Source organism: Pseudopodoces humilis, chromosome 3, assembly GCF_049639895.1.
Source record: "Pseudopodoces humilis isolate 2021_Gansu_Grassland_sample_001 chromosome 3, ASM4963989v1, whole genome shotgun sequence".
NCBI lineage: Eukaryota > Metazoa > Chordata > Aves > Passeriformes > Paridae > Pseudopodoces > Pseudopodoces humilis.
The window spans coordinates 112,821,999-112,837,105 of record NC_142202.1 but is presented as its reverse complement, the minus strand read 5'-3'; the positions used below and the strand labels follow the sequence as shown (position 1 = coordinate 112,837,105).

At 48.8% G+C, this 15,107-nt stretch overlaps 1 protein-coding gene across 6 annotated transcripts in view; it reads right to left on the bottom strand.

The window, feature by feature from the left end:
- The window catches only part of IFT172 (intraflagellar transport 172), a 38,354-nt gene that overhangs the window by 6,773 nt on the left and 16,474 nt on the right, over window positions 1-15,107 (bottom strand). For all 6 annotated transcript variants that reach the window (XR_001332147.2, XM_088052711.1, XM_088052712.1 and 3 more), the window contains exons 18-39: window positions 14,208-14,315; window positions 13,620-13,704; window positions 13,197-13,289; window positions 12,797-12,874; window positions 12,182-12,430; window positions 10,606-10,684; window positions 10,103-10,223; window positions 9,589-9,733; window positions 9,425-9,514; window positions 8,921-9,018; window positions 8,567-8,702; window positions 7,097-7,213; window positions 6,359-6,501; window positions 5,651-5,744; window positions 5,339-5,403; window positions 5,023-5,203; window positions 4,397-4,506; window positions 3,820-3,949; window positions 3,098-3,196; window positions 2,603-2,712; window positions 2,052-2,115; window positions 1,344-1,430 (exon numbers count right to left, since the gene is read on the bottom strand). Coding sequence is in view for 5 of the 6 variants with exons in the window: in XM_088052711.1 (XP_087908837.1) it covers window positions 1,344-1,430; window positions 2,052-2,115; window positions 2,603-2,712; window positions 3,098-3,196; window positions 3,820-3,949; window positions 4,397-4,506; window positions 5,023-5,203; window positions 5,339-5,403; window positions 5,651-5,744; window positions 6,359-6,501; window positions 7,097-7,213; window positions 8,567-8,702; window positions 8,921-9,018; window positions 9,425-9,514; window positions 9,589-9,733; window positions 10,103-10,223; window positions 10,606-10,684; window positions 12,182-12,430; window positions 12,797-12,874; window positions 13,197-13,289; window positions 13,620-13,704; window positions 14,208-14,315 (2,482 nt within the window). In the remaining variant the exon portion in view is untranslated. The remainder of the gene's footprint in view (window positions 1-1,343; window positions 1,431-2,051; window positions 2,116-2,602; window positions 2,713-3,097; window positions 3,197-3,819; window positions 3,950-4,396; window positions 4,507-5,022; window positions 5,204-5,338; window positions 5,404-5,650; window positions 5,745-6,358; window positions 6,502-7,096; window positions 7,214-8,566; window positions 8,703-8,920; window positions 9,019-9,424; window positions 9,515-9,588; window positions 9,734-10,102; window positions 10,224-10,605; window positions 10,685-12,181; window positions 12,431-12,796; window positions 12,875-13,196; window positions 13,290-13,619; window positions 13,705-14,207; window positions 14,316-15,107) is intronic.

Genomic DNA, 15,107 nt, shown 5'->3' with positions numbered 1-15,107 from the left:
ATAGACAGTGCTGAGCACTGCTGTTGGCCTCACAGAAATTCAAGTGAGGAAAGAACTGCTTCACACATGCATAAATATAGAAATGAGAGGGAGAAAATGGCACAAAATGTGCAATCCTGTTAAAAACTGAGCAATGGAAGCAAGATTATTATGCAGAAAAAAAAAACAGTGTACCAGGAGGTGTCCAGAACTCAAACACCCACATGGGGTGCTGGTGAAGCACCATGTTCAGTAAATCTTGGGATAAAGATTAAGTCTGGTATGTGATCTGTTTTGATAAATGTACCATTTCTGCTGTGTTATCACTGTAGAGCAGCTGAGTCAGTGATTGTATTCTGCACGGAAAAGGGTCACGCTAATGCTCTTAGAGGCACAAGCAGACACCAAGATCTTAGACTCAATGTGGCCTTGTGGTGCCCCATACAATAAACTGAGTCTTTCCCACTAAATGGAGTGTGCAGTTATTCTCTGTGGCTCCTGATAAGCAGAATATCAATAGGGGAGCCTCCCTAGAGAACAATGACTACAACAGAGATCATCTGTATCACAGGGAAGCCCAGGTCTAAGAGACATCAAGTTCACTCTAGCAGAACTCAAACTTAGGTTATTGGAACCAAAGTTATAAAACCGCAGTCCCAGACATTCCTAGCGCTTCCCCGAAGTTTCAGTGCTGGCCTGAGTGACAAGTTGTGATATCCACACCAACTGCAGACGCTGCTGCCAAGGCTGCTCTGTTATTCAATCTGAACCAATACCTCACTGCAAAGAACTTCCTGCCCTTGGTTACCTCCATTATCAACAACCATTTAACCAATAACCATTCAATAACCAATCACTAGTCAATAACCACGGAATACAAACCATCCCTCAAAGTACATCTGATAATCGAGAGCTGTCTTCTCCTGTTACTGCCTTGAAAGAGCAAAACAGTTTCATTTTGCTTTTCTCCATTAGTCTGCTGAGGTAATTTTGCTCGTTTCAGGTCAGTAAAACTGAAAAAACGTCAAATTTGCTTTACTGACTAGGATGTCTCATTCTGACTGACACCACTGCTCTCAAGAACATAGAGAAAGAAGGCTTTCTTCTACAAATCCCTGTTTCCATGGTACCAATTACTTCCAGCCCAACCAACTCATTTAGCTTCTTCCAATGCTCCATTAATCACAAAATTTAAACACAATATGCTTCCAGGTTCCAGCACTTCCCCACTCAGCCTGACTGGCCATGAGGGGCACAGTGGCATGGTGCTTCCTGAGCCCCTGCAGTGGCTCTCCATGCTGTCCCCCCCACTAAAAGGCTCCAGGACCCCAGGTCTGTCCCTGAGGGCTCACACAGGCACTCACCTGCTTAGCTGCGACCTCCAGGCACTTTTCCCACTGCTCCTGCTTTGCATATATATCCAGAGCTGCCATGACATCAATTCCCACAAGCTAAGGATGGAAACAGCCATAAATTCACTGTGCACTTCCCACTCCCATCCAAGCAGGCATCAGGTCACCCATGTCTTTTTTTCCCAGACACACAGTCTCTTCCCCTCCACAGCATGAAATCACAGATCCTGTGTGACTCATCTTCCACTGAGAGGGACCTGGGCAGGCTGAAGAGGCTGGCCCGTGTGAACATCATGAAGGTCAACAAGGCCAAGTGACAGGTGCTGCATCTGGGTCAGAGCAACCCCATGCACAGATGCAGCTTGGGTGGAGAATGGATGGAGAGCAGCCCAGAGGAGAAGGACATTGGGGTGATGGTGGACAACAAATTGGACATGACTTAGCAATACATGCTTGGAGCAACCCAATCAAGTGCAAGGTGTCCCTGCCCAAAGCAGGAGGTGGAATGAGATAAGCTTTAATGAGATAAGGATAAGCTTTAAGATCCTTTCCCACCCAAACTCGTCTATGATTCTGTTGTCTGGAATGCAGTAGCCATGGCTCACAGGCACATACAGACTTCTCACTCATAGTCAGGCAAAAGGCCCATGAGAAAGGCCCCAAGGATCTGCACAGGTCCTGGCATCCTTCCCTAGGCTGTGAGACATCCCAAATACATACCGAATCCACCTTTCCTTGTTTTTTTAAATACTCCTTATAACGTTGGTCCACGTACTCCTCTGACCTGTGGGTAGAAAGAATCCCAAAAGGCAGCAAGAATCATGTCTTGCATCAGTGCAGAGACTGGACTCAACTTTGGAACCCGTGGACTTCCAGCTGTGCTATGTCTTGATAGCAGGCTGGAGGTGCACAGATGGACGGGGCAGGAAAGGGTCTAGGCAGCTCTTCACAACATAATATGTGAGGAGAACAGGGCTTTCAGAACGAAGTGCATGCACAGAATTATGGCAAAGGAGATAGGGATAGGGGTGAAACAAAAGGGGATAACAATTTCTGTGGGATGTGTGGCAATAGGAAAATGTCAGAATGTTAAATGGCTTCGGAAGGGTAGCTGTGGAGAATGTACCCTGTTGAGCCTGGAAAGGCCACTGTGGAATGTTTCCTGTGAATGCAGGAAACCTAGGGGCAACAGGACAGTACAAGATAGGACAAAGGATCAGCTGGAGGTGGGAGAGGGAACAAGGGTATAGTTTGCAAAGTTCAGGGCATACCTGGGGTCAAACTCCTTGGCCATGTGCTTGGCTTTGCTCCACTCCTCCCCTTCAATGAAGGCATCGATAGCTTCTTGGATGAGGTCCAAGTTTAGGTAGAGCTCAGCTGCCTGCAGGGCCAGAGACAGTTCCATGGGAGACAAAACTCCAAGGGTTCCCTGTATCCTGGGCTGAAGCTGGTGCTGGACCACCACACAGACACAACAGGAAGTCTCTTCCCAAAAGATAAGCCTCTCCTCTCTTTCCTGCCCCCTCCCAAGGCCTGGGTCTCACTGTTCCAGGACTTCATTGATTAACTGATTGATTGATTGATTGATTAATTCATTCATTCATCTCTTTCATCCTCCTTGAAGATTCTGCATGGTCTACCTCTAGATAAAGCCATCCATCCACCCATCACCCCAGGATGTGACTTGACCTCCTTCCCCTGGACAGAGCTCTCCATTCCAATGTCACTGCTTCTTCAGCAGTCTGGGGGCAGGAGCCAGTCCTCACCGTGCTGTATTTCTTCATGGCCACCAGCTGAGGAGCCACAGTCCGTGTCACTTCCATGCTCTGTGACTGATCCAGGAATTTCACAGCCAACTCAGCAGCCTGTGTAGAGAAATTGTCAGCAGCTCAGTTGATAAAAATGGTGGGAGAGTAGGATAAAGCTGGGAAGTGCTCAGTCCCAGATAAAAGACTGACAGCTGGAAGCACCTGAGTGATGGAGGAAGGGGAGAAATGGCAGGTTGTTTTGACAAGTCAGAGGAGCAAAGCCCAGCTACTTTCACGCACAGGAGATCAGACAAGGACAGAATTGTTGATGAAGTTGGACACAGGGACAAGGGCTGAGGGAGACGTTGTCACAAGGACTGGGTGTGGGAAGTTTGAGCGAGAACACAGTGCAAAGGCTGGTGGCACAGAGCACACGGTGCCCCTCTAGCAAGGGCTGAGTCATAAAGTGCAGCTCTTCAGTGCAGGGAGCTGTGGGCACACAGGCATGGGCCTGCCACAGGCAGTGGTGCCAGAGCAAGGGGGGCAGCACCATGCAGGATAAGCACAGCCCATCATGGCTCAAGAGAAGAGCTATGAAGGCTTTCAGCCCTGCAGTCACTGCAGCCTGCAGGCTCTCCTGTGCCCTGCAGTGACAGGGATCTCAGAGGTGCACTCAGCTTGTGGAAGAGTTTCCAGGAAGAAGAAGGGAAGGTGAAGGGAATCATAGCCCCTGATGGTACCTTCAGTAAGCACTTCTCCACCAGGGTGCTGTTGCTGGGATCCCGCACCTTCAGGTAGCAGTCCACTGCCCTGGCGTATTCCCCAGCCTGCTCCCATTCCCGTGCCTGCTCCAGCAGCCCTTCAGTTCCGCTGCAGGGAGGAATGCAGGCTGTGAGCAGGACAGGGATGCAGCCAGAGATCCTGTAGGCAGTGTGTAGGGTGTGGGCAGGGAGGTGCACACTACAGGTAAGCAGGGACCTCAGACAGAGTGGGGCATGTGACAGAGAACATGAAACAGTCCTGAGGAGAGAACTGACCAAAGACCCTGGGGAGATGCAATGGCAGTACAGGACACCATGGAGATTTGTAAGTGTGGCAAAATGCCATCTAGGAGACCTTGGATGGCGGAAATAAGCCTCCCAAAGCAATAAGAAAGGATGATAGGAAACCTATGCAGTAAGAAGTCCAGAGTCCTCAAGAAGGAAACAAGTGGATGTCAGGGATCCCATCAGGCTGTCTCTGTAAAGGCATCAGCAAAATGGCCATGGGGAAGAGCTTCCAGGCTATTTCCTGCAGCCTGACCACAGCACTCCTTACCTGGAGCCCTTCTTGCCAACCTCTCTGCCACACTCCTCCTGTAGCTCTCCCAGTCGACTAGGCATGTACTCCTTGCAGATCCGCAGGGCGTCGCTCCACATGCCGGCCTCCTGCACAGGCACAATGGGGAGAAGTTTTCACCAGTTCACCAGGATTCCCCACACTCCTGCCATCACATAACACATCTACCCCCTCATGCCATCTTGCCAGAGAACCGACTAGAAGAAACAACCACAGCAGCACCACCCAGTTCTTTCCTCCCCCAAAATGGCACCTATGTCTATCCACTTCCCCTACCTACCTCAGAGGAACACGCTCATCCATTCCAGCTACCTCACTGGAACGGGCACTTAAGCCTCCAAATGCACCCACTTGTGCTACACCAAGGACCACCCCTATTCTGACAGGATACATCATCTCAAACTGTGAGAGCCTGAAGCTATGATGTGAAATCCAGTGGTTCAGTCTTCAGGTCAGAATTAAGTTCCTCTAGAAACCCTGAGTAAATGGTTTCTCTTTGGCTACTAAGCTGACAGGGGGAGCTGGGAGGTGAATTTCACTTCTTCATCTAAATAAGGTTCTTGTCCAGTGAGGAAGGCAATGACATTGCTGCAGACTGCACTCACCTTGTAGTACTTTATGGCCAGCTCAGGTCTCTGTGCTCGGAGGAGAAAGGCCTCTGCCTTCTGGAACTCTCTCTGCTCAAAGGCAAACTGTGCCTGTCCAACAAGCACATCAGCCACGCTGTCTGGGTCATGAGCCTCAGCCACACGCTGCGCAGCATCCCAGTTCTGGTTATGCACAAACCTGGGAGGATGAGATGTTACCAGAACATGAGATTTAACAAGGATGAGAAGGAGCAGCCCAGTGCTGGAGAGGCAACCAGGCCGGCATTGCATGGAGAGAGCAGATGCAGCAGGCCAGGATATGGAGGACACATACATCAGCACAGCTTCCTTGGGCTTCCCAGCTTTAATGAATTCTCCTTCAGCCTCTTCAAATTTGCCCTAGAGGAGAAGAAGTGGTTTGTTTGCACACCTTCCTGTTCTGGTATCACCACATGACCTCCCCTACTGACCGCAAGGCAGGGAGGATTTATGACACAAAGGAGTGTGGAGCATGGTGCTGCCACAGGGAGCCCTTTGGACGTGCAGTGACTGCAGCCAGAACTGTGACTGCTGCAGCAGCCCAGGGACAACTGCTCAGTTACCTGAGAGACTAGAGAACTTTCACCAGTTCCAGGGGGAAAATTACCTCATCTTCTAGGAACATGGCATACTTTAAGTGGATGTCTGGCATCTTTTGCTTCATGGAAAGGCGGGCCAGTTCAAAAGCAAACTCAAAGACCCTGCAATGAAAGAGAGGAGGACTCTGTGCTGTGAGTATGCCTTCATCAAGGAAAGACTTTGAGTAAAGCACGAGACACTGGGAGAAGAGAGAGGGGAATACAGGGAGTCCCAAGTGAATTAGCATGGCCCGTTCCTTCTGTTCCTGACCAGGAGCTTTTAGAGTCCCCACTATGGAAATTTGGATTCTTCACACCTGCTTTTAGAGCCCAAGAGATGTGGGAGCCTCGGGAAGAGCAGTAATGACTGGCCATACAGGCAGACACTTGGCCAGCTGCAGAGCAGGGCCAAAGCTTTTGTGGCAGGCAGTTACTTCTGGTGACAAGAGAAGTACCTCCTCTCATGCCCAGAGTCTCTCACAAGCCTTCCACTGCATAGGTTAAGAGACAAACTGCATTTGCCTACCCAGTTCAGACTTGGCATTTGAGAGACTGACGCAAAGATGAGAAGTGGGATGTGTCAAGCACATGGAAGGCCTGTGTGAAGCACGGTGGGGTGGGAAGACATGTCATTTTCTGGACCTGCAGCTACCATATGCACACAGCTATCTTGACCCATACATTTTTCCCTCATCAGGCAGAGGGGAGGGAAGCATTGGGTGGAGGCACCTGCGTACCCACTGTCTGTTGCGTGGTCAATGGCCATCTCCAGGAGACCAAATTTGCTGAGGAGTTTCACAGCTGCCTCTCCACCCAGGCTCTTGGCCCACAGATAGGCCACGTGCTTATGGGAGTTTGCACCCCCATGTGCCTTGGCGACCTGTCCAAAGGAAAGGAAGTGGATGAACCCAATGTATCTGTTTCACCTTCAGAAGATTTAGCCCCTCTCATGTGTTGCCTGCCAGCACGAGGGAGCACCAAAACCATCTGTTCCCTCTCAACAAACCCTTCTGTGACAACCACTGTACTGGTGAGTGGGAGAGTAAGATAAAGACATGGATGGTGCAACAGAACAGCTGCTGCCTCAGCACAGCCCACACCACTCTTCGGACAGAAGTCACCCCAGCATTCCAAGGCAACACTGAAGAGCACTGAGGCATTCCATGGCCACACTGAGGAGAGCAGTGCTGGGGGGGGCTGTGGCCAGAGCAACACCTCTGAGGTACAACAGGATGCAGTGATCAGGGGCAGAGCAGTACCTGGAGGAAGGCAGCACAGCAGAAAGGTCAAACCCTGCTTTTGGAGTGCAATGCTGCAGACTGAGAGGCCCATAGGCTTCCAGGGCTGGGGCAGTTCTGAGGCTGGGTAGTGTACACCAAATGTTCTGAACTTGCAGTGAACAAAGCAGTTCCCACCAGAATCCCACAACCAGAACCTGACCCCTGCAGAGGTGGGAGGCTGTGAATGATTATTACCCTGTATGCTTCTTCCCACATGTCATTCACTCGGTACATGTTCACTGTGCTCTTCCAGTCTTTGGCTTCCAGGTAGTGGTACTCAGCCTCCTGCAAGCGTCCCTCTGCCTCCAGCTCCTGCAGTCAGAGGCCATGAGATAGTGCCACTTGTGGTGGTGCATTCCCCCCATCTCCTTTCCAGGCTGTAGGGTGATCTGAGAAATGTTAGGCCTTGGCCTTGAAAACACCACCTGGGCTCAGCTATTCCTGAGCTTATCACAAACACTGTCTTGCTCCCAGAAACTGATGCTGTCTAATGTGCTTCTGTTTTCCTTATGACCAGCCTTGGAAAATATTCTTATTACCTGAATGGCGTAACATTCCTGTTCTCCCACTTTCAAAGAAAATGCCAACCCAAACTCTGGCCAGGATGAAACATTGTTATTACTGAAGCCCACTCTCTTCTGACCCAACAAACAGCAGTCCAAAATGAGACCCTTCTGAGCTCTCCTGGGACCACAGTGGGCTGCAACCAGCAATCTCTGTCTGGGCAGGGGGCAGGACACCTCTCAGAGCCAGCAAATCCTCAGGTTTGCTATACCTGGAGGATCACCAAAACACCACATGTCCTGGGCTGACACCCTCACTCCTCGAGGCCCAATCCTTCGCCCTCTGGGAGATACAAAGGCCTCCAAAGTGAGGATTTCACTGACCTCTGGGGGGAATTTTTCACAGGTACCTTGTAGGCACTGACTCTTTCTGTCTGAACGCATGAAGATGCACATATGCCATAGCAAATCTGAGAGAAATGCAGCTTTCTTAGATGTTAAAGTATCTTGGAAATCTAAGTTTGGCCTCTAAGTAAGGTTAAGTTATAGTTATAAACTTACCTAAATGCTAAGTGTTGTTCTTTTGCTAAGTTATTAAACCTAAGTTATAAGCTAAGTGTTGCTAAGTGTTACTCTTCTGCTGAGTTGCTAAATGTAACTCTGAAGTTATAAGTTAGGCTAAATGCTGTTAAGTGCTATTCCTCTGTTAGATGGTTAAGGTTAAGCTATAAATTAAGTTAGGTGTAAGTTAAATGTTTTCCTATGTTAAATTGTTAGGCTAAAGGTATAAGTTAAGTTAAAGAACTCCTATGTTTGAACACTGTTAAGCTTTTAGGCTGTGTTCTTTTTTATCCTTTCCCATATTGTCTTTTGTCATGCACACACACACACACACCCCTGGAGATAGTTCTCATTTAATTTGTTTTGATTGTCTCGATTTTGTTTGGTTTTGTTTTGCCTGTTTTCCCTTGTTGTGCCTTAGCTGTCCTGTAAGTAGAGTGAATCTTGACAACAAACTTGTTGTGCTTTGATGCTTAATATTAAACCTGACTTTTTCTCATGCCCCTGCCACTGATTTTTTAAGCCATCTCAAACACTCATTCATAACAACAATCTTGCCCCTGCTTGGCCTAGCTGATCCCCTGCCATGAGATGCACTCACCTTGCCCAGGTGCAGGTGAGTATCTCCAAGTAAGTCCTTGTGGTACTTGGCTACTAGGCAAACCATCTCATCATACATCTTACACTTCTTGTACATGGTGATGGCCAAATCGGGTTCATTCACAGTGATGTACAGCCTGGGAACACAAGCACATCCGAACGGCTCAGCCAAGGACAAAACCAGTCCCTGAAATCTTTCTGCATCCTGAAATATCAGCTTTAGCTCTCCATGTGTGGAGAAAGTTCCTCTGACCATTCCAAACCCAGTCCCAAATTCCCCTTCTAACCCAGGAAAGGGCTTCTCCTCACTACAGCCAAGTTTTCAGGGCTGATACCAGTACTGGAAGAAACTCACCTCTCTGCTTCTTTGTACTTGCCCTGTCTCTCCATCTCCTTGGCCTGGGTTATGTACAGCACAGTCACGTCCTCCTGGCTCATACACTTGAGTGCCAGCTGCCAAAAGGAACACACAGGGGAGAAATGGACAGCAACTTCCTGACACGAGAGTGAAGGAGAAAGGGAAAACATATTTCCTTCTCATCTGACAAGCAGGTATCTATGCTACATGCTCTGCAAAGAATGGGCAGTCACTGTCAGAAAGCACACAGGACCAGCTCTTGGGAGAGGGCCATTTGTGCCAGAGGTACACCCACATGGGGCTGTGACAGAGAGAAGGCCACGGTCAGGATGGGACTATTGGGAATGGATTTGTTGCTGGCTACTGGATGTCCCTGCAAGTGTATTTGGGAAGAGTACTGGTTGACCAGGTACTGGTGCACAAGGCACTACCACCGCCTGATGGAAAACACATCTCACCAAGCAGGGTGAGGTTCACAGAAGCTCTGGCTTCTGACTTTACCTTGTGAGCCTGTTCCCAGAGCCCAGCCTGTGTGTACATGTCAATGGCATCCTTGGTCTGGCCTCCTTTAATGTACAGCTCCTCTGCAACCTGCCAGGAAAAGACCACACTCAATATATCCAACGGACACACAGAGCAGTGGTGATTGTGGTCTGTGGCCTCACCTGGTACTCCTGTAAAGCTGCATAATGCTGGGCAATCTTGAGGTAATATTTGGCTGCTGTCTGTTTGTCCTGCAAGTCCAAAATGTAGATGGCCTTCTTCCACTGCCGGGCTCCCAAAGCTGCCTCAATGGCCTTAATTGAGCACCTGGCACCAAATCCATCAGTCTTTAGAGCCACGCAGCAGGCATCTCCTCTAGCTACGCTATGACAGGGAGACTAGAGCACTCTGCTGCTTGTTTCAGCTCCCTGAGTTAGAGCAGCATAAAGCAGCTGAGTAACTGGCAGTGCTAAGGGGGATGAAAGAACTGGGACAGCAGGGAAGAGCAATCAGCACTCTAAGACCTTGGGAGAGATGTGGGAAGGCATCAGTGGCTGGTGCACACAAGCAAGAAGGGCACTGCTAAGCAGGGTGGTGGGGGTTCACTCAGGCAAGCCCCCTGCTGATAAAGGCAAAGGTATCAACTTTACGCCCTGCCAGTATCCTGCTGCTTATACAGCCTTCCACTGCTCCCACCTGGCTTCGATGTAATGGTTAATAGCAGCATCCAGCTGTTTCTGCTGCACCAGATGGTCTCCCCAGGCCTCCTCCAGCTTCACAACTTCTGCAGGAAACGCCAGGCGAGCCAGCTCCACGGCTGTAAGGGGAGAGAAGAGTTGTCATGCTGAGGCCAGTAGGGAAGCAGAACTGTGGGGCAAACATGGGCCTTGGATCTGGCACAGAAGGAGGGCAATGGTGACTGTCCAAGCCACTCCAGCTCCTGTGGGTTACACGGAGTAACCCCGTGGAGAGCTGGGTTAAACCCATGCTGGTGCAGTCGGCATGGCGAAGGGCTTGGCAACCCTGGGACCACATGTGCAAGTACACTTATCATCATCGAAGTAACATTATACAATAGGTGGAAGCTGCAGAGCATCCAGGCATCTCCAGGCTCCAGGGCAATATTTCATGTTGCCACCAGGCCAGAGTACCCAGGCTCCTGCTGGAGGTGAAGGGGAGGAACATATCAAGCACAGTACCTTTCAGGAAGGCACTGCCCTTGCCATAGCACTCCAGAGCCTTCCGTGGGTTCCCAAGCTTCTCCAACAGGTCTCCAGCCTAATGACAGATACAAGCTGCCAGTTTCCAGAGTCACCATCCCCCCACATCATGCCCTACCAGTTCTATGCACACTCCTGCACCAGCTCTGCCTTCCCAACTAACCAAGTCTACGGGGATTAAGGAACTTCTAGGAAAGACAGCATGTGCCAAGACAATTGTCCTCCCTGCTGATTGACCCCAGCACAGCCACCCAGGCAGACCAAGGGCTCATTCCCTTCAGCACTGAATGGTGGCAAGACCACACATCTAGAGAAGAACTGTAGTAACAGAGTAAGTATATACCAGCCTTTCCTCTATTTGTCCATCTCTGACAACCTGCACAGTAGAAGCTGCCTGAGTTTGTCGTGATGCCCTCCTCACATCATCATATTTAATGGCTTTTGACAGACTCTACACCTCCGTGATTTGTCCAATCATTTTTGAACTATTTGTAATTTTGGTAACAACATCCAGTAGCTGGGAGCTCCAGTTATTCTTTCAACTGAAAGCTTAAGAAAAGATGACAGGTTTGAAAAACTACAAAGTTCTCTTGCATCAAAATGAAATGGCCAGAAAATGCTGAAGATAAACTGAGACTAAATTTATAAAGGAGAATAAAACAAGCTAACAAAAAGCAGTGCGTTTTTTTCACACATCTAACTGAACTGGGTAACTCATAGCCAAAATTGTAACTTAAAATCTACGTGTGGTTCAAGCAATAATTTGATAAGCTCCTGGAAGTAAAATCTATCAAGAGCTCTTAAACACAAAAGTAGAGCTGTTCAGGTATGTTATAGGCTGCAAACTGCTGGACCCCATGAAAACACACTAAGGGAAGGCACAACCCTGTATTTGCCTGCCCTGTTCTTTATTTTCCTTTCTTAAGCACATGCCAGAGGCCACAGCTGGCCAGGATACTGAGCAGTGACTGACTCTGCACTGCTTTCTAATAACATGATTATGTGCTGTGGAAAAAAGCACCCTTTGGTTTTAAAACTGCCACCGAACAATAAGTTATCAATTTCTGGTGTTATTAGACACAGAGAATAATCACATCCTTTCTTTATGATATTTGTGGCTCTACAGCCTTCAATTCCTTTGTTTTGCTTCCTTAACTTTTGCATTTAGACTATCTTTATGACATATTTTATTCTGTTATGAGGACGCACTGACATTTCCACACTGATATCAAGATTTCAGTTTGATTCACGATTCTGTTCCTGTTGATTCCCATCTTCCTAAGGGCCTCCTTATCTATTACTGACACTCTACAATCTGGAGACATGTTTCCAATCAGATGTGATCTTTTTCCTGATTAATAATAGTAATTCTAGACCTCACCCATGTGCAATGGATACAGTGAGGATTTCCTAGTAAGTGTTAACTACAAACTTACCAACACAGAATTACTTCTGCTACCTTCCAGCTCAGTCCCCCTTGTGTCTCACGGGTGCAGAGGATGGGGAAGGACCCTGATGCCCCTAAGCTGAAAGCCCAATGGGAAGGGCCATTCACCTGTTCATAGAGCTCCCCTCTGATCAATGCCGTGGAGATCCTATCGATGACATCCGCATTGGTGAGCAGTTCATCCCTGTCCATGGCTAGCCGTGCTGCTTTGGCTGGCAGCCCTGCCCGCAGATATAAGCTGATGGCTGCCAGGTAGTCTCCCTGTCCCTCTTGGACCTCCCCAGCCTTCTCTTCCTGCTGGGTATCCAGCAGCCACTGGTAGTAACCCCGACGCAACTTCTCCAGCATTGGGTGTCCCTGTGGAGAAACACAGAACTGGCTGACCTGGGTACAATGAGATATTGTCCAGCTCATCCTGCAGGCTCTGAACACCTGGTCATAACACCAGGCCTCTTGTTGTCCAGTTACCAGAAACTACAATGCCAGCCCTGTGTACCATGGCACTACCATTCTTTTCTGAAGCCACAGATACTCCTAAACCAATTTCAGTGGCTTTTTTCTATTCATACAGGTCTTGCAACCCAGTGCAACCTTCCCTTCTACTTGGAGCCCTTCTAAGCAGAAACAAGGTAGGGCAGGTGAAAAGAATACAGACCCTGAATGGACTCCCAGCCAGAAGATTTACCAAGCAGGCCTATAGCCCAGTGCAGCAATATTCTGTACCTTGGCCTTGGCCACCACAATGCATTCATCCCACATATGCAGCTCCTGGTACATGTCCATGGCCTCCTCTGTGGCGTTCTGTGTCAGAAAGCAAAGCATTAACCCAAAGGCTCCAGGTTAGGAGCAGGCACATTGCCACAGAGCTCTCACAGCAGGCAGGGTTAGATGTGCACTTGAAAAAGTGAACTGTCTCCGTTACTTGAACATACATCCTCCCTCACACTCTTCATGCATCTCAGGGTAATCCTACACCTCAGAACAAGTGGAGAAAACTCACTTCTCACTTCATGGAGAAAACTCTTCTCCTAGGAACAAGCAGCATCTTCCTTTCCTCTTAGGGCACACACCTCCCTGCCCAGAAATAAACAGAACCTTTTCCACTCCTTGTTCCTTTACTCACTTGTTCCAGGAAGATCATCTCTGCCAGCTTGTAGTTCTTCTCTAGCATGGCCAAGCGGGCCCGCACCAGGTAATGATCTGTGCCATCCCCACCCTGCAGACAACAGCAGCAAGCTCAGTTTGCTGAGGGAAAGAACAGGCTGTAGAGTGGAACATGGAGGGCACTGCAGGTGGAGGCTGGGTCATTACAGAAACAAAAGACAGTTGAGAATCATAGCAGTGAAAATGGCTGCTTTGATTTAAAGTATAAAATGGCCAGCCTTGAAAGGGACCTGGCAACTGTGGATGGAAGACAATGTCAGCAGTTTCTACATGAAGAGGTACTGGTCTGGAGCATGGCACTGGTGAGCGAGGATACAGAAGATAACATGCGAGTGTTTATAGGAAAACCGCTGCCCTGCAGAGCAGGAGAAGTTTGACTTACGTGCTCCTGAGCTGCCTGGTCAGCAATGACATTGGTTTCATGCAGAAATCGAGCCTTTGCCATGTTTCCCAGAGCTGCAAAGCACCTGGAAAATGCAAAGCAGTTAGTCAATAACCAGGTTTTGTTGCCCACTTTTTGGTCCAAGATAGGAAAATCAGAAACTGGGCAGCAGGCTCAGCTCAGCAATGCAAGAGGTGAGGGAGCCCTACTTCAAGAGAAGGATTTTGCCAAGACCTATATTCAGATGTGCCCTCCAGCCCTGCTCCATGGGAGAATCCAGGAGCATGACCAAGGCTCATGTTTCGCATCCCCAGGCTTCAACAATGCCTCAAGCTTGTTCATGTCTGTCAGCTCTCTGAGTCCTTGCTATATACAGCTTTGGGTTACCATCAACAAAAATTTATTCCCACCCCTGGTTCTGGCATTACCGGCTGGGATGAAAAGACAAAGTCATGGCCTGGCATAGAGAACATGTAAATTTCCAGTGCAGTCAATATTCCAGACTATACACAGAGCCACATCTTTAGCTGGACCCTGGTTTCTGGGACTTAGCAAAGAGCATGTTGAAGCCATGAAGATGTGATGTACCTCTCTGCAATGTGCAGCTGTCTCGCTTCCAAAGCCAGTCTGCTGAGGGTCTTCCACATGGCTTCAGTCTCTGTGGACATTTCCAGTGTCTCCAAAAATGCAGTAGCCCTTGAGACAGAGAGATTTGCAGATTTTAGTGACAGAAGAGCTCTCTGGGGAAAATCCCAGAATGTGAGACAGGAGCTTCCTAACCAGAGCAGCACTGGAAACAAAGCCAGCTGGGTGTGCCCAGCTCTGAAGAGGACAGTGTAACACAGAGCCTGACAAAGTAGGGGAAAATTCAGAGATCTAGGTTATTCCTGCCTGGGCTAAGGTACTTAGAGGCAGATGCTCGGCAGAAGGCTGTAGCAGTGCGGGACAAATATAAAGTGTTCTGTCTCATACAAGTCCCTGCTAAGGAAGTCTCTGAAGACACAACCATGCTATGAACACATGAAGTTTTCACCCCTGTTCACTTTTAAAAGGCCTCTAAGAGTGTCAGCAGTACCCAGGTGGCTGCCATGACCACTTCAGGAAGTCAGCTTTTACTCTGCCCAGCTGCTGGATGTTTCCATAATATTAATACCATCCCTGGAAGGGCAGCAGTGAAAGCATCCATGCACCACTTCACATCTGGCAGCTCTGGAGACATTTATTCACTGCAATTAATTGACAACTACCTTAAGCAACGCCCTGCTGGTGTCTGTGGGACCAGACTGGTCAGTCTCTCCCTGAGTTTGAAAACATAAAGCTGCAAGGAGGCACAAGCTGAAAAATCTCTCCTGATGGACTCTGATGTTCATTATAACCAGACCAACATTATGCTGAGAGTCTGAAGTTCAACTCTGGAAAGCTGTGCTGCTGCTGTTCATGGGTCATTGATTGCCAGGTGTCTGGCATGTGATATGAGCTACCTGCCAC